This window comes from Urocitellus parryii, chromosome 11 (assembly GCF_045843805.1).
Source record: "Urocitellus parryii isolate mUroPar1 chromosome 11, mUroPar1.hap1, whole genome shotgun sequence".
NCBI classification, from domain to species: domain Eukaryota; kingdom Metazoa; phylum Chordata; class Mammalia; order Rodentia; family Sciuridae; genus Urocitellus; species Urocitellus parryii.
In genome coordinates this window covers 57,369,634-57,393,909 of record NC_135541.1, presented here as the reverse complement: position 1 = coordinate 57,393,909, position 24,276 = coordinate 57,369,634, and the positions used below count along the sequence as shown (strand labels likewise).

General features: G+C 38.3%; 1 protein-coding gene across 1 annotated transcript in view; it reads right to left on the bottom strand.

The window, feature by feature from the left end:
* Positions 1-7,158: 7,158 nt before the first annotated feature.
* The window catches only part of LOC113197473 (alpha-N-acetylgalactosaminide alpha-2,6-sialyltransferase 3), a 518,158-nt gene continuing 501,040 nt past the window's right edge, over positions 7,159-24,276 (bottom strand). The window contains exons 4-5 of the mRNA XM_026409812.2: positions 10,438-10,545; positions 7,159-9,363 (exon numbers count right to left, since the gene is read on the bottom strand). Coding sequence (XP_026265597.1) covers positions 9,177-9,363; positions 10,438-10,545 — 295 coding nt within the window. The 3' untranslated portion in view covers positions 7,159-9,176. The remainder of the gene's footprint in view (positions 9,364-10,437; positions 10,546-24,276) is intronic.

The window sequence follows — 24,276 nt, the reverse complement described above, 5'->3', positions numbered from 1 at the left end:
CTAGATACATTGAAGAAAATAATGTCAACTGGTAGAAAGAAAGTGTAGGGGAGAGAGAAAGCATGACACCTCTTTTCTTTGGCATGTACCTTATATTTTGATGATGGCCAGTCCATTTATGGCATACTGGTACTTTTTCTTTGTTGAGCAAGTTCATATGCCTCTAAGAACACAGAAAAAGAGGGGCAAGAGAGGGATATTTGCAATGTTATAATTTGAGCACCAGAAATTGCCTTTTTAACTTAAAAAACCATCACAGCATTGCATGGACCTGAAGTAAAGGTGAGGTGAAAAGAGAGGCTATTGTTGGTGTCATCTGGCAAAGGAAGAGACAGAAGAGGTTCATCAGAGGTGAGGTTGGATCTACCTTACCTTAACCACAGATCATTAAGACATTAAAAGTCATGTTTTCTATTGTTGGTTCACTAAAATCACTTAAAAGTGTTTCCTGCTTATCAGTTTCTTTCTCTGCTTTCTCAGGAAAAAGAAATCATATCCTCTCTTCTTGGCATAATGTAACCTAGATCAATATTTTGTTCCTGAGTTTATTCTGTCTCAGGTGTGGGCGCTGACATCCATGCAGAGAAATACTAATGCAAACCACTCTCCACATGGGTGCACAAAACTGAGTGAATTTTCTTTTTCTTTTGGCTATATGTCATCATTAACAAGAATACTGTGGCAGAGATTGTTAGATCTTCACCAAACCCTTGTTCTGTTCCTACTGGGCCCACAATTAGACAACATAGCCCACCTAAGTGCTTGGTCATGTTTCTGAATCTGGCATGTGGAATGCAGAGGGTGTGATGTTCAGCACTTACACGCTTGCCTGTAAGACCCTCCAACTTCGGTCCTCTTTGCTTTTTTTGCATTAGCAGGTCAAATAGAGAGGACTTGAAAGGCCAAAGGGAGAGCAAAGCCACATGATGCAATGTGCCTTCATCTCTGAGTTGCCCTTGGAGGGCAACTGGTTGGTTGAAGAGGACTGCCCCCAAGCCCCGTGGAACCCAGAGCCACTAAATTTGGGAGGTTTTTGGTTATATCTATTAGCATATCGCAACAGGATATAGACTTTAGGCCAAACTGCTTTTGTTCTAACCTCATTCCATTACTAGCTGTGTGATGGTGGGTAAACTACTTCAACTTTCTGTGCTTTGATGTGTTTATATGTGAAATAATGACAATAACAACATATACTTCACAGAGTATTCGGGGGATTGGATGAGGTATACAGTCCTTTAGTAAACCGGGAACATAAGTTACTATTAGTGATTCCCAAAGAAGACTCTTTGGGGCTGGAGGTATAGATCAGGATTCTATCTCTAGTAACCCTCCCCCTCTACAAAAAACAAAAACAAAAAATACTTATTTGAAACCTCATCCAAATATGTAGTGAGTAGGATCAAGTAATATAAGCTAATTTGTAAAATGAGGAACTATATAAACATAAAGAAAATAATGGTTAAAAGGAAAGTTAGAAGGGGGGATTTATTTTAAGCTTCATATGTACCAACTTGACTTTGGAAGAAAGTTTCTCTCAGCCTAAGACAGTTAAGGTGGACTAAACAAATTCTGAGAATTGACCAACATCTTCTCTTGTTATTGTCCAGAATAGAATTTTGGATACCTTTCTGCCTTAAATATTGAATATATTGAATACTCCCACCATTTTTTTTTCTTTCAATAACAAATAGTCTCTGGCTTTGTTAACATATCCTTATTTGTCCAGTTGTAAAAGAAAAAAAAAACCCTGAAAAATGCTAATAGCCCTTTGACACTGGGAAAGCTGTATTTGAAGACATAGTGCCTATAAATAAAGCAATATGATACCATAAAAAAATCCCTCACCTAATGTAGAGCTGTGCATTTACAGTCTCCTCTGTAAATAGATGAAGATTACAGGTTTTAAAAGTGAATGAGAGACTACAGCAAAATTGTGTGATCTCAGAAAAATGAGTGAAGCATAAAATATACTATATGTAATAGAAATGGGTATTTACTCAGTAGCAGTGACAACAAAGTTAAACCCAAGGAAATTAGTGCTTTCAGGTTGGGTAACAAGGAACCATGAAAAGCCTTGGTTCTAGTCCCTTGGAGTTTCTTAGAAGAAGCTGCTCTCTGTAGGCAAATGCTTGAATTTGGAAGTTGGCTATTTATTCATCAAGATCTTCTTTACCTTTATGAAACTGAGCTTCTATTTTTCTGAAGTCTCCAAGGCATGAACAAAAGGAGACGTATATATGGAGAAAGAAGAACGTTTCTACCGCAAAAACAAATCATGTATATTCTGAAAAGGACCAAAAAAAAAAAAAAGGTGGTGATAGAACTTAAAAAGAGCTAAATGAGATTTTTTGCAGTGTTACAATGCCCAAGGACAGTTTCAATTCGATGCCTTAGCAATTTACATGCAATTTTATTCTGGTGGTGTCTCTAAGGTTCAGCAAAAAACAAGCACCAGAACAATACACCATCTCTGAGCCACAGGAAACATTTTCAGGCCCCAGTGCATATAGCTTCAAAACTCTCCACTTCTAATAGTATCGTATAAGTAAAAAAGTATATATAATTGCATTATATATACTATATATATATATATATATATATATATAAATTGCATTATATATAAATGTAGAGATATTATTTACATATATATGTAAAGTATATAATTATTATACTTTTATATAAATATGTATTATATATAAATATACTTTTATATAAGTATAAAGAGAAAGCCCTTTTCAGTTTTGCATGCTGATTAAGTCCTATGGGACATTGTGGGGCATTTGGGGCTGGTATTTACCTTTCTGAAGGGTATGTGGGCTCAGAGAGTATGTGCATTGCAAAGATGAGCAATGAAACCAAAGGGTAGTATTTCACTGGCCACTGCTGATGCACAATTTTTACTAACACAGGCAGCTGAGGTGGTTTGAGAGTGACACTTCTGCTCTGTGGAATAGTCAAGAGTAGCACTTGACAGTTTCATCAGGTCACCCCTTCATCATCTAACAGCTCTGGGTATATGTTAGTCAGCTCTTCATCTCTGGGACCAAAACCACCTGTCCAGAACAACTTAGAGACTAAGATAAAGTTTATTTTGAGCTCACAGTTTCCGAGATTTCATCCATGGTCTGCCAACATTTTTGCTCTGGGTCCAAGGTGAGCCAGAACATCATGATGGAAGAGCATGACCAGGGGAAACTGCTCTGCTCAGGAAGGAGAGAGAGCAGGGTAGGGAGAGAGATAGTGAGAGAAAGAGAGAGAGGCAAGAGGATCTCGAATTCAAAGCCTCACAATTCAGCAAGACCCTAAGCAACTTAGTGAGACCCTGTTTCTAAATAAAATATAAAAAAGAGAGCTGGGGAATGTGACTCAGTGCTTAAGTGACCCTGGTTCAATTCCTAATACCAAAAGTAAAAAAGAAAGGAAGGAAGGAAGGAAGGAAGGAAGGAAGGAAGGAAGGAAGGAAGGAAAGAAATTCTAAAACTAATGTTAAAAATACAAAGATGAGTCGATAAGTTGTTTCTTACTTCCTTTTCATGTTGAGGACAATTAAGCCATGGATATACTGAGAGAGAGAGAGAGAGAGAGAGAGAGAGAGAGAGAGAGAGAGAGAGAGAGAAAGAGAGAGAGAGAAACACGTAGGGAAGAAGTTGAACCTTTCCAGGGCATGCACACAATGGGTCACATCCTCCAGCCATGTCCCACCTGCCTACAGTTATCACCTAGTCCCTTCAAACTGGGATAGCCTGATTAGATTGCATCTCTCATAATCCAATCATTTCACCTTGAAATATTCCTGCACATTGACACTTTTGGGGGACACCTCATATCCAGACCATAATATGGTGTATCCATGGCTTAATTGTCCTCAACACCAAAAGGAAGTAAGAAACAACTCATGGACTCATCTTTCTATTTTTAACACTAGTCTTAGAATTTCTTTTCTTTCTTCCCTCCTTTCTTTTTTTTTTTTTTTTTTGGTACTAGAGATTGAACCAGGGTCACTTAAACACCGAGCCACATTCTCCAGCTCTTTTTTATATTTTATTTAGAAACAGGGTCTCACTAAGTGTTGCTTAGGGTCTTGCTGAATTGTGAGGCTTTGAACTCGAGATCCTCTTGCCTCAGCCTCCCACACTGCTAGGATTACAGGTATATGCCAACCTGGCTGGCTAGAATTTCTTTATATGAGAACATGGCCTAGTCTTAGAAAAAAACATAGAGAATGGAGAATATAGAAAATTACTGGGTTATGTTCCTTCAATTATGCAAATATTCTTATACTTCTTTGTGGGGATTCTCTGATCCTGAGTAGAACCAACACAAATTGGAGTCTGTTTTTCCGTGAATGTAGATTCTTTTAATATACATATATGCATTTTTTTCCCAGCTGCTATTCCGTGCTTTGAAAAAATGTAGTGGAGCTGGATGTGGTGGTGCACACCATAAAAATCCCAGCAACTTGGGATGCTCAGGCAGGAGGCTCATAAGTTTGTGGCCAGGCTGAGCTACTTAGCAAGACCCTGTTTAAAAAAAAAAAATGATGATGATGGTGGAGTAGGTGTGGGAGTGGCTGGGGATATAGCTCAGCGATACAATGCCTCAGGATCCATCCCCAATACTGAAAGGAAAAAAAAAATGTATAGTAGAAAAATTATTAGAGAAGGAGACAGGAGATAAGAGTTTGGGTCTTAGTACTGCCATCAGTCTGTTCTCTAGTGACAGGTAACCACTTCATTCTGTATGGGTCTGGTCTTCAACTCTCAGGTGGAGGAAGTGGGCCGGCTGGTCTTTAAGGACCTTTCAGCTCTAAAAATTCAGACTACTTAGAAAGCCTAGCACTGGTGCCTTCAGTCATTGGTTTTTTCAGTACACTATCAAAATAATGAGATCTTGCCACTTACAAATGGAGTTAAATTCAAAGTATTTTTCCCTTGTGTTCCAGGGGCATTAACTCATTTGCTATGCTCAGACATGCAAATTGAAACTGGACAACAAAGTTGATTCTTGACATTTGACATGTCATCTTAAAGCTTAGATGGGTTTGTTTTTTAAAAAAGTAAGCCATCTGTTTATATCTTCTTGCTTATCAAAATTAAACTCATCTCATAATTAGCATCTAATTAACACCGCCAGGTGAAGTACTCCAGTGTTGTCTTTATTCTAAAAAAGCCATGAGTGATTCTCTTCTGATGGCTTTATACTTCTTGGAAGGTCAGCAGGTCTCCAATTCAGACTGTTGTTCCCAGACCAGCTGATTCATACCAAATCCTCAAAGAGCAATCTCCTTATATAATTTTCTTTTTTCACAATGGTCACAGTTCTCTAGCTATATAATAAAAATCATGCAAATCTGAGTCCTGCTTATGCTAAAGACTGGCTTATTTGAATAAGGGGACCAGTGTTCATTTACTTCTGCATGAATGAAGCCTGATGCAATGTTTTTCATGTGATTTTAGCTAAGCTGTAATCGGCAGAGCCTTACGATACAGATTGCTATACTTACAAGTCTGATTTGTGACAACTGTGGCATCTAATTGTGTTCCCAGTTCTAGATTTAGTGCCTTATCTTGCTTTATCCTTCTTACCAGCTACTGAATATGTTTTTATGTACTCTCAGCAATCAGTACTTTTACTTTGAATTTCTGCTTTTTTCATAGGATTCAAAATGAAACCCAACAAATTTCAGATGGAGGCTAAAATAGGGTTTTTTTGTGATTCACATTATCAGTGAAGAATATAGGATTACATGTATGCTTTCATATATAGTTATGAGTATATATGTACATTTATGCATATAATTATATTCCACACAAATGAACTTTATGAGCATATATTCAAATATCATCCCAAATCCTACCAAATTTTGTTTTCTTTGATAGGTTTGGTAACAATGTAAAATTGTGTGACCATCATAATAATACAAATCATTACTACTTGTCACTATGTTAACTTAGATAGAATTCAAACATTTATTGTAAAATCATTTTAAAACTTACTTTTGCTAGGTTTCTGCAGAACTAGAAATAGAATTTATTATTTTAACTTGCATTCTTTTATACTGATTTCAGAAAATAACAGCATTTTCCATAGTTTTGCCTAGAGTCTCAGGTGATATTGAACCACTTTTCTTTTTCACAGATATTAATTAACATTCAGGATAGGTGCACCTTGGTGGTGAACGAGTTCATCTACATATTCCAGTGTTTAGATTCTGGATGAAATATTTTTCATTTGACCACAACCTGTGGAATTGTCTAGAAATTGCCTTATACTTCTCTATCAGCAAATCCGCGATGGAAAATTTCTTCCCCACATGGGAGAAAGTCAACTGCATTTCCACTAAAATTAGGAAGCTGGAATAAGAAAATCGGAGCCAGGCATGATGGCATATACCTGTAATCCCAGCACCTTGGGAACCTGAGGCAGGAGCATCACCAGTTCAAAGCCAGCCTCAGCAAAATGAGATGCTAAGCAACCAATAGGACTGGGGATGTGGCTCCATGGCCGAGTGTCCCCGGGTTCTATACCCGATACCTAAAGAAGAAGAAATAGTAAATGAAAGCAGAGAAAATTAAGACGATAGAGGCAAGTAAGTCGTGAGTTTCTGTCAAAACCCAATTACACTGGAGAATAATTCAAGTGGGTCTCCAATTTGAGAATAAAATAAAAATTTCTAAAATCTGTTTCTCGATTTTAGAAAAAAAAACATGAAAGAAAACAACAATAAAAATGCAGAGTAGTTTACAAAAAAAGAAAGAAAAAAAGGGAAGAGGAAGAGAGGGAAGGAAGAGGGGAAGAAAGAAGAGAGGAGAGGACATGCCCAAGCCAGCAACCTCTGCGGTGCAGGCCCAGTGCCTGCCTTTCCCACACACGCAGTGAGGAGACAGAGCACTGCAGTCTCCTTCATCAGGGAACCATAGACAGAGGCCAGAGAGCAGCATATCTCAACAATTTCTCATCAGTAAAGGCAAAAACAAACGAGTCAGCCCTCCATTTACTGGGAAATGAAACAAATCAGGTCATGGCATTCCCCAAAGCATTCTGATTAATCAAGGATTCCTTTTTATTTAAAAGTGGAATTTTTGTATCACAACAAGGAGAAAAACAGTGTATTACAATTTTTGACATTTGTATCTATTTATTTTTGAGTGGACATTTCTATTCATCAAAAAAATCTTAATATTCAGAGACCTGAAAATCATATGGGGAAACAACCAAAGAACAACAATTCACTTCCATGATGCAATTGGAGCTTGGGTATTTTTATGGATGTGGGTTATCAAGTGGCAGAAGAGGAGCAGGAGAGAGGCTTTTACCACGTCAGCATATTTTAATGATAACTCATCTTGATATTTAGCACTGGTAAATACATGCCAACTCTTCCTGAGGTGAAATGCATCATTTCTTCCAGCCTCCTAAAGGTTCTTTAAGTTGAGCCTGGCTTTTGTCTTTTAAATCATTCTGCAAGGAAGTATCTAGGCTCCTAGCTACTGTCTCAGCGAATAAACCCTCTAATATTTAATGAGCAACAAGAATACAGAGAACAGTTTTCTTAAACCTAGAATAGGAAACTATTTCTCTACTTTCATTCATTTCTATTGTCCCTAATTCCCCATATTTCCCCATCTAAATACAGCAATTAAAAAAACAGACAAACAAAAGAAAATAATCAAAAGTACTTAAGTTCATAGGGGTCTTAGTCTATGGCCAAGACCATCCTTATGGTACTTTCTGCATAACCTTGATATAATATATTGTATTTGGCACTGAAATCAATTGATTACTAATCTATATAAATGCTAGTCTATGCAAATATTAGCAAGTAGAGAAATTCGGTGTATATCAGAACAATCATCAAATTACAGATCAACTACTAAAAGAGGTGGCAGAATTTGCAGGCGATAATTCAGTGAGGTGGTCACGGGCATCACATGGTATAGGATATGGAAAGGACTCTAAACAACAAAGCACTTTGGACATTAAGGTCATCATTATTGTTATTATGGTATAACAACTGATAAACTATGGGGAAAATTAACCCCAAGAAGGCAAAAGTTCTGTTCAGATGTTATATAAGGAAGGAATCACCCATGTTTAACAGTTGGCACTTGGCAATGATACTGTAATGTATGGAAAGACACATCTTGGGCCTATAAAATAGAAATTTGAGTATACAAATATATACTATGAAGTATGATAGGATACAAATTGATGTAAAAATATGCTTTGCTTTCCCTGTTTCATGATTTTAAAAAGCGTATAATTTTGTGTTGCTGGATGTTGAAGCAGAGTTAGGAAACCCTTTGGTTACGTTTTAGGAAAGTTTCACAGTATATGTTATTACAGTGTTGAAGTTGGTATCTTACATGTTAAATAGCCTTCACAAATATTTTGGACTCAGCCAAAATAACTAAACACTAATTCTGATGTTATGTTTAGTTATATTGTTTTGAGTAGTAAGCATGAAGTGGTCAGAGTGGAGATTCCTCAAGATTTGCTACTTGGTACATTTCAGATTAAGTGTTGAGACAGTCAAGTGACCCTGATCTGTAAGACTTCCTTGACGTCTTCATTGCTAATTAGGTAATGGCCTGAGGCTTCAGCTCTGGGAAGGACCACAGGAAGAGGGAAGATGTCATAATCAAAGAGATATCTTCCCTTCCTCAGGCTAATTAGTAAACTGCAGTAAGATACTTGTACCCTGATAGCATATCTTGGGACAGTGTTTGACAGTTAACCATTCTTCAAGATGGTGGAGCTGCCCAGGCTCCGGAGGCCACAGATTCAGTAATCTCTCTTCAGGAGGTCAAATTCCATGACTTTTACAAGTTACTGTTGAAGAATTCTGGGCAGCTATCTTGAAGGGTAATCTTCCATTTCTTAAGTCACAGTTGTCATATCACTGGCCTTCATTTCAATTCCAGTTAAATTATAAAGTGCAGTATGTAGTGTTGAACCTTCAGAAATAACATAATGTGTACAACCACCCTCCACGGAATCCCACCAGGTTCAAATTTCTAGCAGAGTCACCATCCATATCGGAGAATGTACAGGGACTTGAACATCATTGCTGTCTTCTTTATCATCACCATCATGGTCATTGGCATCACCAGCATCACAATTGTTATATCACCATCAGGACAAGTGATGTGGCAAGGTCAGAAAATCCAACATCAAGACACTGTCCAGTTTGGGTGTGTAAATATTATTCTGTGTTTCTTGGCCCATTTAGCAAACACTTTCTTTTCAGTAATAAACCTGTGTCCCCCATATGGGGCATGTTCATGAAGAAAATATTCATCACACTCATCTCTTCCTTGTTCATAGTAATGATAGGGGACTTTTCTATAACCTTCTGTCCTAGAAAAGAAAAAAAAAATAGGAAAGGGAGAGAAAGATTGAGATGAAGAATGAAGCATTCACTTACAAGAATCCATTAGGTGCCCAGTAAATGCATTTACTTGAAAACCCATAGATGATTCTTGTTGATGAACTCAGTTAAAAGCTATTATGTATGAAAGCTTTTAGGAAGATGTACCAGGTTTTTAGTGCTTTCATAGATCAAGGAAAATTTATACATCACACCAATTACATTCAAACATATGGCTATCCTTTGAAAGAGGAAATGGTGTATAATGGAAGCGAACTTGGGCAGACTGATGCTCTTGCAGAATTTAAAGAAATTTTGTGATTTTTTCAACAGTTAAGACTTTGGGTTCATCTGTGCTCTACTATATGTATAGTTAGGGTAGAAATATTTTGTTCATGAAGATTGTGGCTGAGAGTTACCATTTTGACAATATGATTAAAACAGTCTCTGAGTTATAATGTGCCAATCGTTGGTAGAGAATATATTTCATTACCCTGATGAAGCACACAGTGTTTGTTTTATTATCTAATTAGAAACTCTCCCCCCAGCTAGGATATACTATAGATAAACACACTCATTTTAAATAAGGACCTGGCAGATTACTCACTTATTAGTGAAATATAATTTTCCAGGAATTCTTATTAAGCTGTCAGTTTCTCTGAGGCTTCAGGACATTTTTTCCTTCACGATCAAATATAACCATCGAGTGGATAGCCATCCATCAAGCCATTAGAGCACAGAGATGACAAACTCACTTTTGCAAATTAAATTGCCTCTAAACTTGTTCCAAATTTCCAAGCTACAAGTCCCTGACATGACGCTGATTAAGGAAAAAGTGTTCCTTCTGACATTTGACATTAGACTGTGGTAAATATTTTTCTTTTTATCACCCCTGAAAGTCACAACTTGATGCACTTGACAATAAAATGTCATGTCAGCAAAGAACACCAGGAAATAATTGTTGCTTTATCTGTTTCTCAGATTTATGACATTAAAATGAATTGTGATATTTTGACAAGATATCAGAATTGGAGCTGCATAAAAATAATTTCCTGTGATCTTACTTGCAGTAGGTGTCATTTATCATCCCGTAGACGTGGATGCCGTAACAGGCGTCCATGGCCAGAAGGAAGGTAAACCACCCGGTGCTGAGGTAAGAGCCAGACTGCACTCTGTGGGGGGAACAAAAACAACAAACAAAACAACACAGAAAACATACACAGAGCAGAAATGAAGTGTGGTGAGAAACAAGCAACACTTCATCAGAAACATAGCACTTGTTACCAAGAAGCATTAAGAAACTTGACAATCTGTCAAGGATGCACACTTATTTTGAATTATCTCTGAATAATTTATAGACATGCTCCTGCTCTTACTACCTTAAGCCTCAAAGCTACATTGTGTGATAGAAAAACCATATGGCAAATATCTGAAGTCAAATAATCCTGCTCCCTTCAGGTGAAAAATAATTTATTTGATTTTCCATAAGACACAAATTAGTGCTCTCTATCAGAGAGCAGGTTTTCTAAAGGTTGTTTGGAGCCCTGTTGGGAACTGAATGGGAATGGTGTTGTTGTGCTTACCTGGACAGATTATTTTCTCAAAGGCTTCTTGGATTTTTATGCGTAAATGGGGTGCAGTGTAGGTGAGTGGCTTAGCCTATGGAAGCACCCAAAATTTTCCTAAACTGTCTTCCAGGTATTGTGAGACAGGACTTTTCCCTTGTAAGAACAATGTTACCAACCTCATCAACACATTTTTATTGGACACCTACTATGTGCTAATCATTATTCTAGATGCTAGGAATATAGCAGTTATCCAAACATCCATTCAGGTCTTTATGGAGCCCAGAGGATTAAGTTTAAAGGCAACTGTGCTATAAACATTAGTCAGAGAAGGCTTTTTTTTGATAATAGGAGCAAAAATCTAAAAAATAGTATTAAGGTTTGAGAGTGGGGGTGGGGATGGGAGTGTTTGGCAGATGAGAAGAAGCCACGTAGACCATACTAGAGAAAAATATTTCAGGAAGAGGAACCAACAAGGGCAAAATCGCAAAAATAGAAATGCGCTTGGATGTCCAATGAGGAGTTGGGAAGCACAGTCGCTGAGGTGGGAGGGCAGCTGATGCCTTTAGATGTAGCACTGACTGGGGCCACTCATTTCCAGAAACTGGACCACACTGAGTTATACTCACTTCCCTTTGTGATAGGAAGAGAAGCAGCAATGCAAATCTGGAGTATGTGCTGTGTGGGTGGGAAGGGGTTCCAGAGGAACGCAAGATAGACTATGGAGCACTTTGCTTACTATAAAACTTAGCCTACTGTCATTTTGCAGTATAGAGTCTGAGAAGGAGCATCAATAATGGGATCTGCTAGTTTGAAAACTGGGAGATATCAGAAGAGGCAAATGCTTGACCAAAAGCTCCCTAAGAGAATGCAGGTATTATGTACTGAATTTGTCTGGCTATTATTTTCACGGAATTGTATACCTTCTCCTCTCCTTGCTTTCTCATGCTACTTTCCCCACATTTTTACTCTCTTATATCCTCTCTCTCCTTCTTCATTACTAGCCTAGATAAGCACTAGTAGAGATCACTGAAAATTACAGCATTTGCTTGGACATAATGAGAAAAATATGTCTCATTTCTTCACCCACTTATTTTTTTTTCCAACAAATATTTATTGGTATCCTATTATGTGTCACTGACTGTTCGAGAAGCTGTTGATAAATATTTTCCTAAGGAGCCCATGATCTAATGGAGGAGGAACACACATTAATACAATTGATCACAATACAATACAACAAAGCATGGGCCAATTTATTTCAGAGTCAGTACCGAGTGGAGTACAGAACTGAAGTGGAGATGCCTGGTCTCACATTCTAGCTCTGCCACTGCTTAAATGAGAGGCTATGGACAGCCAGCCTCTTTGGGTCTTAGTGTCCTTGTTTCTAAAATGAGATGGTTGAACTAAGTCATGAGTAAACCTTGTTTCTAAAATGAGATGGTTGAACTAAGTCATGAGTAAATCTTCCTCCAGATTTAAAATAGATGATTCTGTGATCATCACCCTCCATCATCAATCTGTGATTAAGCATTAACCATTAGGTAGTAACACGCTCTGTGCATGTTGGATTGTTGCAAATAGCAATCACATTAGTTAGATTACATTTAGTGCTTACTTGTGTGCTGGGTGTGATACAAAATGCATGAGATATAAGTTTTTAAAAAAGTGTACAGAAATGTTTTACTTGCAATGATATAATCACTAAAAATTTTAGTGGAGGAGCTCTGTGTTTGCCTTTTCTCACTGCCATTCAGGAAAATACAAGATGACTGTCCAAGGCAGACGACACAACTGGACTATGATACTAAGGGTTAAGCTTAATTTGAATGAGGATAAATATAAGTTGGGGTAAACTGTCATTCCTCTGACACAGTCCCTCCACACAATTGCCAACAGTCAAGAATCCAGATGGCATTCCAGGTCAAGATAAAGGGGGATCCTTTGTGTGACATATGGACCACTATTCTGTAAAAGTAGCTCTCCTGACTTATTCAGGTCCAGCCCAGATAGTCAATTCTGAGAGTTCAACAGTAAGCATTTGAGATGGAGTCCTTAAAGGGTAATAGGACATAACTGTTTCCGTGATTCCTCTATCTTTTTTCACTTGACCACAGGAAAGGGGTCAGGAATTACAGGCTTTGACATCTGTTCAAATATCTTTCAACCTTACCACTTAATAAGAACTTATGATACTTGATTCCTTTTAGGCCTAACCTGATTTATTTTGTTTCGGGGTAGATAGTCTATGCTAATTAGCCCAAAAATTCTTCCAACAATGTGTGTTGCATTTGATTCAGACGCAGGAGGCTCATACTGCCCAAGTGTCCTGTCCTAAAAAACAGCACTTAATTAGACAGTTGCATTTTCCCCCCTAATGCCTGTCATATATTTGGGTTATGAAATGGCATGAGGTTTCCTACCTGTAGTACATGCTGAGACCTTCAGAGTGCTTTGTTCTCAAAATGCTCAAAGTAAATGTCCTTACAAAGATGCTTGAATGGCATACTAGCAAATGCTAGCTCCATCCAGGAATTCTTCCAAACAAATAGCTGGTGTTTTGAGTCCCTGGAGGAATGCACTGGCCTGGATGGCCCTGCCTCCAGTAATTCTTGTAGTTGTACCATATGCAACTACATGTGTTAGAAAGAGTATAAACTATACCCAAGGAAGCCTTTCAGGATTCAATAAAACAACACAAAGACTTGAGCTGATGTACTTGAAATTGTTTATACTTTTCAGTTTGAAGAGACCTAGTAATCACTATCAAATGGCTTAAAATTCTTCAACAGTGTATTCTGGGGCCAAATATTGTATTTTGTCATGCATACGCCACTATGTATCAGCTGGCCATCAACCATAGTACTTTTTATACCTTCCACATTTAAGGATCAATAAAAGCAATTATTGTCATCCACAAATAAACAATCAAGATTCCCATAGGGATGATAAGAGAATTTAAGCTCCTAATTCAGTACAATAGAAAAAGCTTAAATTAATGCAGTGGAATAATGAGCCAGTGAGCCAGGGAGGGGAAAATAAAGGTTGAAGAATTACCAGGAAGCTATCAATCATTTGCTTTCACTGGCCAGGTTCTGCCTCCCACTGCTCCTTGGTAATCAAGATACTTATAACTTGGAAACTACTTAAATATACCTGTGCATCCCTTGGAAAAAATGATGCTGTCAACACCTTGATGTAGCACATGCTTGGAGGCATATCATTTAAAATATGAAATTTCATCTAGTTTATTACTGATAAAATGTAAGCAACTTTACCCCTTGATGTTTACCCGTATTCTTTGATATCTTAAGGCCATCACCTAAATACAAGGACTCGTTGTCTGTCAAACTATCCTCATTTTTACCACTCTCAATATTTCTGGCTGTCAACATCTTTCCTTTGCCTGCTTTTCAGCATATACCTTATTTCTGGAAACATTGTGAGGCACTTTTCTCCTATTACCTGGCAAGCTGGAAACTTCTACAGAGTATCATTTTTGTTCTGGGTAATTTCAGAGGATGAACTGAGTACTCTGCAAAGGTTACTCTTCAAAAGAAAACTGGATTATGCTGAATTTATTATTTGTTCACAGGATGCTTTGCTAATTATTCAGAACTGTCACTTTATTGGGTTTTGAACTCAATAAGCTGATACTTTGATGGGTAAAATAATAGCACTTTCCTCCAGTTCAGGGTTTCTCAGTTTCAGCACTTTGGGAATTTTGGATGAGACCATTTTTGTTTTGTGGATTTTCCAGTGCAGTTCTCTCATTTTTCCAGATTCCTTTCTTTTGCAAGCTCACCTGGGTCCTAATAGGACAGTAGAACTCTTGGCTCCCATGCCTAATCCTAGCATAGGGTGGTTTCCTCTGAAGGTGCCCCTGATCCTGAAATGACAAGTTTTCCTTAACTATGGTTCCTATTTTGTCTTCTCACTGTTCCTCAGACTTTCCTGATCCAGACTGGCATCTTTCTTCCTTCTTTCCTTTATAAGTCTATCTGAAACCATTCAGGTTTGACCCAACCTTACGCATTATCTTACCTTTTCACACAACCCTAGGAATGAGCAACCCCTGTCTCTTGGACTTGACCAAAGGGCAAGTCCTTATCTGTAATGGAGGATGCACACTAGGGAAAGGAAAAGAGCATCAGGTGGGAACAAAGACAAGGAGTTTGGGAGCCTCCGTCTCTGCCTCCCTTTATGGAATAGTTCCTTCGGGGTCCTATGACTCAAACTTTTCAATGTCATTTCTACCATTTCTTCCAGGAACCAATGAAAGCCAATCCTGGGGCACTCAAAGCTAACATTTCAGAAGCATAATAAGCATTTATCAAGGCCTGAAGGGGATCAAGACCCTCCCAATAATGGAGGTTTATTGGAGAGCACAGTATTGGCAGCAGCTTCTGAAATCTGCTATACTCTGGAGTAAAAAGGGAATTTAAAAAAAGAATTAATCAATATTTCATGTCTTGTTTTAACATTATTGGACCTCAGTTCTCTCATCAATATACTACACTGGCAGGATAAATAAAAATAGCAGAGTAAGTTTGCAGATGCCTTCCTAGGAAGAAGGAATACCTGGCAGAATACAGATTATTCAATTAAAATCATTCTTTCCTCCATTTTTTTTTTCAAAAGCACATGGATAATGAAAGAACACATTTAAACAAAGAGACTAGGCAAGAAAAACAGCTGATGGTTATCAGTAGTACCTTGGGATTCAATCTAATATTGTGAACCAGACTAATGGAAGCAGAGCTCAAAGTGTGGAAATAATTTCAGCTGTCCCCAAATCATATATTTTTTGTATATTATTCGATAGTCCAGAGCTATGGAAATGCTCCAGACTTTGCCCATTATATTAACACTGTATATTTGTACTATCTATCAGTGGGATATGACCAGCAAATTCTTTAGGCAGCAACAACTTTCTGCAATTCAGGCAGCAGAATTCTCAGTCTCGGTTTGAATCATTTGCAAATGGACATGAAATTTTCAAATGGATAAAAACATCATCCTATGGGTGACGATTCTTAAGAGAATGTACCAAGTTAGGGAATTCAGGCCTGGAAAATAATAAGAATTACCATGGATAAAAAGAAGAAAAACAGTGTAGATCTTCAAGGAAGACTATACCGCTGTCCCCCTCAGCTGATGCAGAAGGCCTGTGTTAATCAGTAGGCATTTGTACTGGGAATATAACAAATAGTTTTCCTGCCACAGAATCAACAGGACCTTCTGACTAGTGATGAATGCAATGAAATTGTACAAAAGAAGAGTAATAAGAAACGACTGTGTTCTTTTCAAAATGTACATTTAAAAGTAAAATGGTACAGCTCCCAAAGGTATGATTTATGGCTGCTGTAGAAATAGAAGATACCACTCACAAAAATTACTTTGTTCATTCATCTCAAAAATTAAAAGGTTATTTCATTCTTGCCCTTGGGCTTTAATGCCCTTTCAATCGGAGATGCTGGTTTCTGGGATTTCATTCATTTCCTTACATGAACAATGGAACCCCAGGAAAGGCAGGGATGGGCGATGGAGAGCTCCTTGACCCCTTCATTTACCAGCAACCAGTTTCTCAGCCACTCAAAATGGATGAGTGCTAAGGGCTGAAATGCATTCCCTCAGATCCTTACTTTGAAATCCTAATCCCAGTGTGGTATATTTGATATCTGGTGATAGGGCCTTTGAGAGATCATTAACTTTAGGTGAAGTTATGAGGGTGGGTCCCTCAGGATGATATTAGTTTCCTTGTAAGGAGAGGAGGAAACACCAGAGCTCTGCCTCTTTCTACCACATGAAGAACAGCAAAAAAGCAGCCATCTACCTCTAGGAAGAAAGCCACCAGAAATCAATACTGCTGGTACCCTGAGCTTGGACTTGCAGCCTTCAAAACTTATTTAAAAAATTATTTTGTTTAAGTCATGAAGTCTATGGTAATTTGACATATGACAGCCAGAGAAAACTAAGATAGTGGGTATCCTATAAGGATCCCTCCCAACAAACCTAAACTTACCTTGTTTTTTTTCCAGGACTCTTTTTCCTGAACTCTCTGCTCTAGTCATTTGGGCCCACATGTTTCTCCTTAAGCACACCTAGTACATGTTAACCTCTGAACTTTTTATGGTTGTGAATGATTTTCCTCTTCCTGAAATGACTTTTCCATTTTCTAATTGATTGAGCTTCAAATCTGCCTCCTCTCACACATCCAAAAGATGACCTAGTCCATAGAAATAACAAGTTGCCCCCTACCCACCTCAGCTAAGGCTCGACTCAGGGAGACCAGACTTGAAAACTTCTCAAAACTAGGGCTATCAAGTGTGCAATTCTGCAAGTGTTATGGGAGTATCAGGGGAAGAGCAAGAAACATCATGGGGAAATTGTGGAATTCCTTCTGTAACAGGAGGTAGGAGCTAAGCTAGAGTTGAAGATCAAGTAGAAACTAGGAATAAAAGATAAGAAAGACAGTCTTCCAGGCTAAGGGAACAGTTCATGCAGAATAATGGGAATAGAGATTAGTGAGGCTCTGTCCCCTAATCTGAAAAGGACCTCAAACACCATCAGCGGTTATTTCCATACTACACTGTTGGCTAGAGACAGGATGCATAAGAAGCACTGATTTATTTTTCAGTGTTACATTGTGTTTTGAAATATTGTAGATATCTTGATGTTTTTTATAGTTATTTTTTCAGATGTAGGAAATTTATGGGTCTGGAGAAAAGTATCCAGAAGAAAATTGGCAGAATTATGTTTTTTTCTTCCTCATTAAATTCCTCATTAATTCAGAGTTGAGAACAAATGTAAACAACATATGACGAAGAATAAAAACAATTCGAAATGTGTGATGATGAATGCACCTAGTAGTGCTCATCTGTGTTATAAACTAAGTTACAAATCATTAGCAAACTCATCTAACCTCCACTTACCACCAGGCAGGCTTCCTCAGTACACACCTGGAGGTTCATGACTATTCCACTGACAAAGGAAACAGTTCTTAATTTACTTACGTAGAAATGAAGACATACTCCTCCTCTAAGCATGTGAATACCTTGTTATACCTTTCAGACCTGTAAATGTTGAACTTAATGACTTGTAAATATCTCCTACACCTAGTAAGGTTTCTAGGAGAAGGAATGATTCTATGCACCTTTGTAACCCCAATCTCTACCCTAAATAAATTCATTATCTTCTCCAGATCTCTGATTTTCCTAAATGACCCCAGACTTGAAGATCCATGGCATGCAGAAAGTCTGGGTGGGTACTAGTTACAGACTACTCATGCTACTCTACAGATCCTTATCACAATGACCAAAGGTTTTTGTGCTTTTTCCCTCTACTAGGTGTTATTGATAGTCCCCTACTCTGAGCATGGCTTGCTATGGGTGCAGTAGCTTCCCTGACTCATTGCCTCTGGGCTTAATCAAATGACTTGTTGAGACTGAAAGATGAGTAGAAATAAATACTGTGATATTTATTGTAAGGATTTTAAGATGCATTACATGTTTCCCATTTCTCATACTCTTTCCTCCATCATGAGAATAACACATCTAGGGGAGGTGTTTGTTTGGCCTCAGTCATGGAAGGAGGGACCTTGTAGAACAGATGTGAGCCAAAACTAAAACCAAATCCAGCTAAGCTTAATGGACATATAGCTGATCAGGGATGTATGAGTAGGAAATAGAACTGTTTTTGCCAATCATTGAGTTTTAGAGTTATCTGTCATACATCAAAAGCTGATTAAGATATTTCAATTGATAATTTCTATGATTTACAGAGAATTTATATGTGCCAGATCTATAGCTGTCATAATTGTACATTATCTTCCTGAAGTAATGCTCATAAAACCCCCTCCCTCTAGGGAATGTTAGTATTCCCATTATACAAATAAACATTCAAGGTTGTACAAAGTATTATATTTGCCCAAGGATAGTCTGAACTCAGGTTCTTAAATAAATTCTTTCTTGGTCACTGTTCTCAGTGGTGTATGAGGCATTGCATGTCTGATAGATCAGCCAGCAAAGGATCTCAATTCTTCTTCTGGCTCCACTATTAACCCTCTGGGAAATCTTAGACATGTCACTTCTTCCTGGACTATGGCTTCTCTGAAAGCAGAATTAGAAGATCTGCTTCGGCTCTTTCATCATTAGCTGCAATTCTATAAAAGTCCACGTTAGAGAAATTATAAATGTACAGTTGTATTTTTAGTACAGGAATATATCTATCACCACTTTATAAGTTTGTCCTTGTAACTTCAGTTCAAAGCACTTTCAGAATTTCAGCTGTGGACCTGTTCAAACAATAGCTTTATGCCACTGATGTGGATATATGCATTAACTAAAAGAGATAGTAAGTCTTGAAATAAAGATGAAGTTCCTGGATCCACTCCACTCCCTAGGCCCGGCTTCCTTCCAATTCTTTGTTTCTATCAACTTTTAATAAATCCCCCTCTTTGGCTGGTGTCAGCTGAAGGAGGAGTCTCATCTCTGCAACCAAAGATTGAAGTTGGATCGGTTGACCTCTAAGATCTTTTCCAGCACAACTGAGTCCATCAAATATTCTAGGTATAATTAGGGACTTTACTTTCAACTAATCCTTGACTCTTATTAGCAACCCTTCTTTGATCTGATCTTACTTTTATACTTGGACTTAAAATAGTTGCTTCTTCTCAGCTTACCCTTCAACTTATCTTGAAATCATGCCCTTCCTAAATTGATGTGGGCTTCAGTATTCTGAATGCTAATCAGCTTCTCTACCTAAGGCACAGGTGCCTGTTCTCAGCTAACCTGATAAATGTAATTAAAGGAAGGGTTTGTCTTTCTCTTCCAGCTCTTCTATCAGCCGTACCTTATGCATATATTTTCCTTATGACTTAAGGCGGGGGGAAAAAGGAGAGATTATAATCAGATAGGTTCATGTCTAAACAGATAAAAGAACTTTTCCTCCATTTTCCTTTTTTGGAAGAGAAATGAAATGACTTACTTTCCCCTAACTTTGTGACATAACCAGAGCTTGAGTTAAGCGAAGCTTTTCCATCAGAAATTGTTCTAGCACAGCAACAGACTAAAACTTGCTCCTGACAAAAATGATTTCTGAATTTGTGTTCTCTTTTGAGATGAAAATTTAGATTTAAAAATAACTTTTTAAGTCGCTAAAATTTTAAACAAGGATTTGTAACAGTGGTTTGAAGTTGTTTTACCCCAGAGAGGAGACTGGGGATCCAAGTCTTGCTAGCTCCTCCAGTACCTCTAAGATCACCATTAAACCACCCTCAGCTAGAGCCCAAGTGATTAGCCTCACACAACAATGAGATTAAAAAACCCAAAGCAGCTCTGACCTTCCTCTGGTTAAAAAAAAAAAAAAGACTAATTTTGCAGCCACATCCTGCTTATTCAAAGCTATTGTCATCTTTCTGACTGAGTTGTATGGCTCAATAAGTCCTGGAATAAATTATTTTGAGGGAATATTTATTTTCAATAGGAAACTCCAAGCTAAACCATTTTCACCGTCTATTAAAATTGTTTTTATCTGGCTCACTAAAGGAAAATCATTCAATCCCAAAAGGTCAGAAGCAACAACTGACATATGAGTCTTAAGGCATTTAGAATTTTAGCGCCTCTAACCTAAAGGAGAGGCTTTAAAGCCTGCCATTTTCCCAGTATGCTGACATGAATTGACTATCTTATGTGTAAGATCTTTGCCAAAAGGCAGGGTATCATAAGCCTATGAAAACAGGCTGGTCTAGTGCTCCTACTCTAGCCTGCTCTATCTGAATACCTGAAGTTCAACAAGTTAGTGCCATGGAATCTTCCTTGAAACTGTCAAGGGTAATTGATTCTCATCTATTAAAACAAGCTATTTGTCCACCATACCAGAATGCTGTTTCAATTAAAATTTGCCAGAAATTTCAATTCTAAAAAAAAAGTTCCTTTTCTCTCTTTTTTAGATGCCTGTTGAGATGGGATTTAGGAGCATACAATGTTTTATTTGTGTTCATCCAGATTTTCCTGTTGATTTAGATTTGTTGTTGTGTGAAGGAAAGAATCTTTGGTGGAGGTAGTGCCCTTTCCACCATGCTGCTGTAGAGCTTGGCTGAACACTGGTGGGGAAAGCCTGGCACTTGTTGCCTACTGTTAGGGTTTGGATGTGAGGTGTCTCCCAAAAGCTCATATGTGAGACAATACAAGAAGGTTCAGAGGAGGAATGATTGGGTTGTAAGAGTTTAAACCCAATTCGTGATTTAATTCCCTGATAGGTATTAACTGAGTGGTAACTGAAGTGGTAGTGTGTGGCTGGAGGAAGTGGGAATTAGAGCATGGCTTTGGGTATATATTTGTATCTGGAGAGTGGAGTCTCTCTCTCTGCTTCTTGATCACCATGATGCGAGCTTCTTCCTTCTGCCACACACTCCGCCATGATGTTCAACCTCATCTTGAGCTTGGAGAAATGGAGCCAGCCTTCTATGGACTAAGACCTTGGAAACTGTGAGCCCTCAAATAATAGTTGTTCTGACCAGATCCTTTGACTACCAGAACCTCCAGAAATTTAGAGGACCTTTCTCTTTTCACAATAATTTATTCTGCCCAAGTCAAGGGAAAAATCAGAAATATGCAGAAATTTCAAGAAGGCATAGTTCTTTACTTCTCTGATCAGAGGAAGATGAGAGCAGTAATTCTCCTCCTTTAAACAAAAGATATAATTTTCATGTGTCTCTGAAATTCTTCAAGTGCTATATTTTTGTTGATCCAGAGTAGCCAAAATGCTATAAAGAGGAAACTAGAACACAGAGCCAAAGCAGTATATCATAGGAAATGCCAAGACAAAAATATATATATATATATATATATATATATATATATATATATATATATATATATACAAAGTAGAACCTAGAAAATGTTCTTTATGTGAAAGCAACTGATTAAAATGCAAGAATGTTGTATTGCCACAGATTTTCCTATATTGCAACAGTCACAGAATGTCAGAAAAAGAAATCTCCATGCCCAACTATAAAAAAGAGGAGGACTCCACAAAACAGGGAAGGAGATCCTCCGTCTGGCACATTTGCTGTATGCTCATGTTTCTGCACTCTAAAATTCTGACTAAAGGGGTTGCAGGGAAGTGACCAGGGGGACTACTGAATTCTGAAAGCTGTTGGATAACTGTATTTGAAGCCCTCTTATTGTACTCCTTCCATTCCCCTCTCCTTCTCCTTACTTCTGAAGCTGAATCCTTAAGTGCTTATAATCATAGCAAAAGAATATAAAAAACTACATGGAGGTGAAACACAAGACAACATTTTATGAAAGCCTTACCCCCAAAATAAGAACATGGATTAAAGGTAGCTTCTTTTTTTCCTCGTGAGCCCGACAAAGGAAGTGGAAAGGGGTTCTGACAGTGGAGGTTTAACTAGCTCCCTCCTTGGGGATCCCTGAGGGATCTCCTGCCCCTGGATCCCTGGCCTCTACCTCCTGGTCACAGTCCCCGGCTCCCTAGAAGTACTGTTTCTGAGTCCTCTCCCCTCTTCTCCAGCTCTACTCTCCACCACTGCTATTGATACTGGATTTTATTGTCCTGTCAGCATAGACTGGGTACTGGTACTTATTTAAAAAAAATAACTTTTTAAAACTTCCTAGGTGATTATAGAATGGTGCATAGCAACCAGGGCTGAAAATCACTGATGTAAATGGTAGTTAGGTTTGAAGATTCTATTAGAAGTTGAGTTCCACTTTCTTATAAGTTCAATTAGCTTCTGAGAATTGGCCTGAGAATCTAGCCACTCCTTTAAAAGTTGTTTCTTTAGGAAAATGTGTCCCAGTTTATAAATAACCAACTTCCAACCTGACTGGAAACTTGCCAGTGGATGTTGGTGGGCAAAGGTGCCCCATCTATCTGAGTCAGCCATGTCTAGCTGATAGCGGGCACTCGATTTGTCCAGCTTAGTTGAATAATTTTTGGAAAGTAGCCTGTTCCAAGTAAGAAACTGCCAACATATTTTTTCTCTGAGGATTTTTAAAACATTTTGCTGTTATCATCTCAATGATGGTGTAACAGATACTTCCTGATAGAAGTGTGATGTGTCTGAGGATATACTAGGGACACGCCAGAGACACAGGCCAAGTCAGCACTAAAAGTCCCATGAGCCTCACACGCAGCTCTTGTCATCATTTACCTCCAGAATCAAGTTCTAAACTCTCCTTTAAAAAAAAATTAGTTGTAGATGAACACAATACATTTATTTATTTTTATTCATTTTTATGTGGTGCTGAGGATCAAACCCAGTGCCTCACACATGCGAGGCAATCTCTCTACTGCTGAGCCCCTGTCCCAGCCCCAGAACTCTCCTTTTTCCTCGTCAGTTAACCCATAGCTCAGATGCAATTCTGATTTTATTAGGATTGAAATCTGCTCTCTACTTTTTTATAAATAAGAAATTGTTGTGAAGGATTGATCACAAACTGTATGTAATAGAAAGAAGGAACAAAGTTGGGGCTCCAAACGCTGGAAAGATATATTTCCATAGTTAGTTTCACGCACAGAAGATGTGTCAACATCATGAAGCTTAATCACTGCTAAATCCCTGAAATGATGAGGTAAAATATCAATTTAACTAAATTAATTAAATCCTCACTGCAAAGCAAACTCTCAGAAAATTAGTAGTGCCTTTTGCCCCATCCTGGAGTAGGAAAGCACACTCCCCAGTGGGTTCTCATGGCAGCTGATCTTAGGTCATTCCCCAGACAAAGGAGAGACTTGCTCCTCTCTACCTTTGCTGCCACTGTGCTTGCCTCTTGCTGCTGAGGTCCTCAGTTTCACACAGGCCGGAAATGACATTTGCACACTAGCTTCCCATAGGAAAGCTTCCTGAGCTTTTCTGTTAGCACAAAGCTCTTTCAATTATGTCCAGCTCAGAAATGTCATTTTATTCATCAGAAGGTCATTTTACAGTTTTTAAATGGCTTTGGACCTGCCACTTTCTTTGAGTAACCCTGACCACAAGAGCAGTTGCTATTCTCCTCTGGCCGAGCTTACAGCAACTCTTTCATATAAACCTTCTGTTAATAGGACTAATGTGTTGGAGATCCTTACTGGATTTGTTGAAGAGACTTTTTAAGAGTTCAACCGCTGACTTGCACCATGAGAGAGAAGAAAAACTTGAAGTGCTCACAACCATTGTTGTGAGTGCTGTTTCCTTTGCTGGCACTTCAGGAATGAAACATGATGTCAGTGCAGCCGAAGAACATCTTAGGTGGTAAGTGGCTCCGTCCCTGAGTGACTCTGGGTGATTTTATCAATCTGTTAGTCCACTTCGCAGTGGCACCATCATTCTCAAGG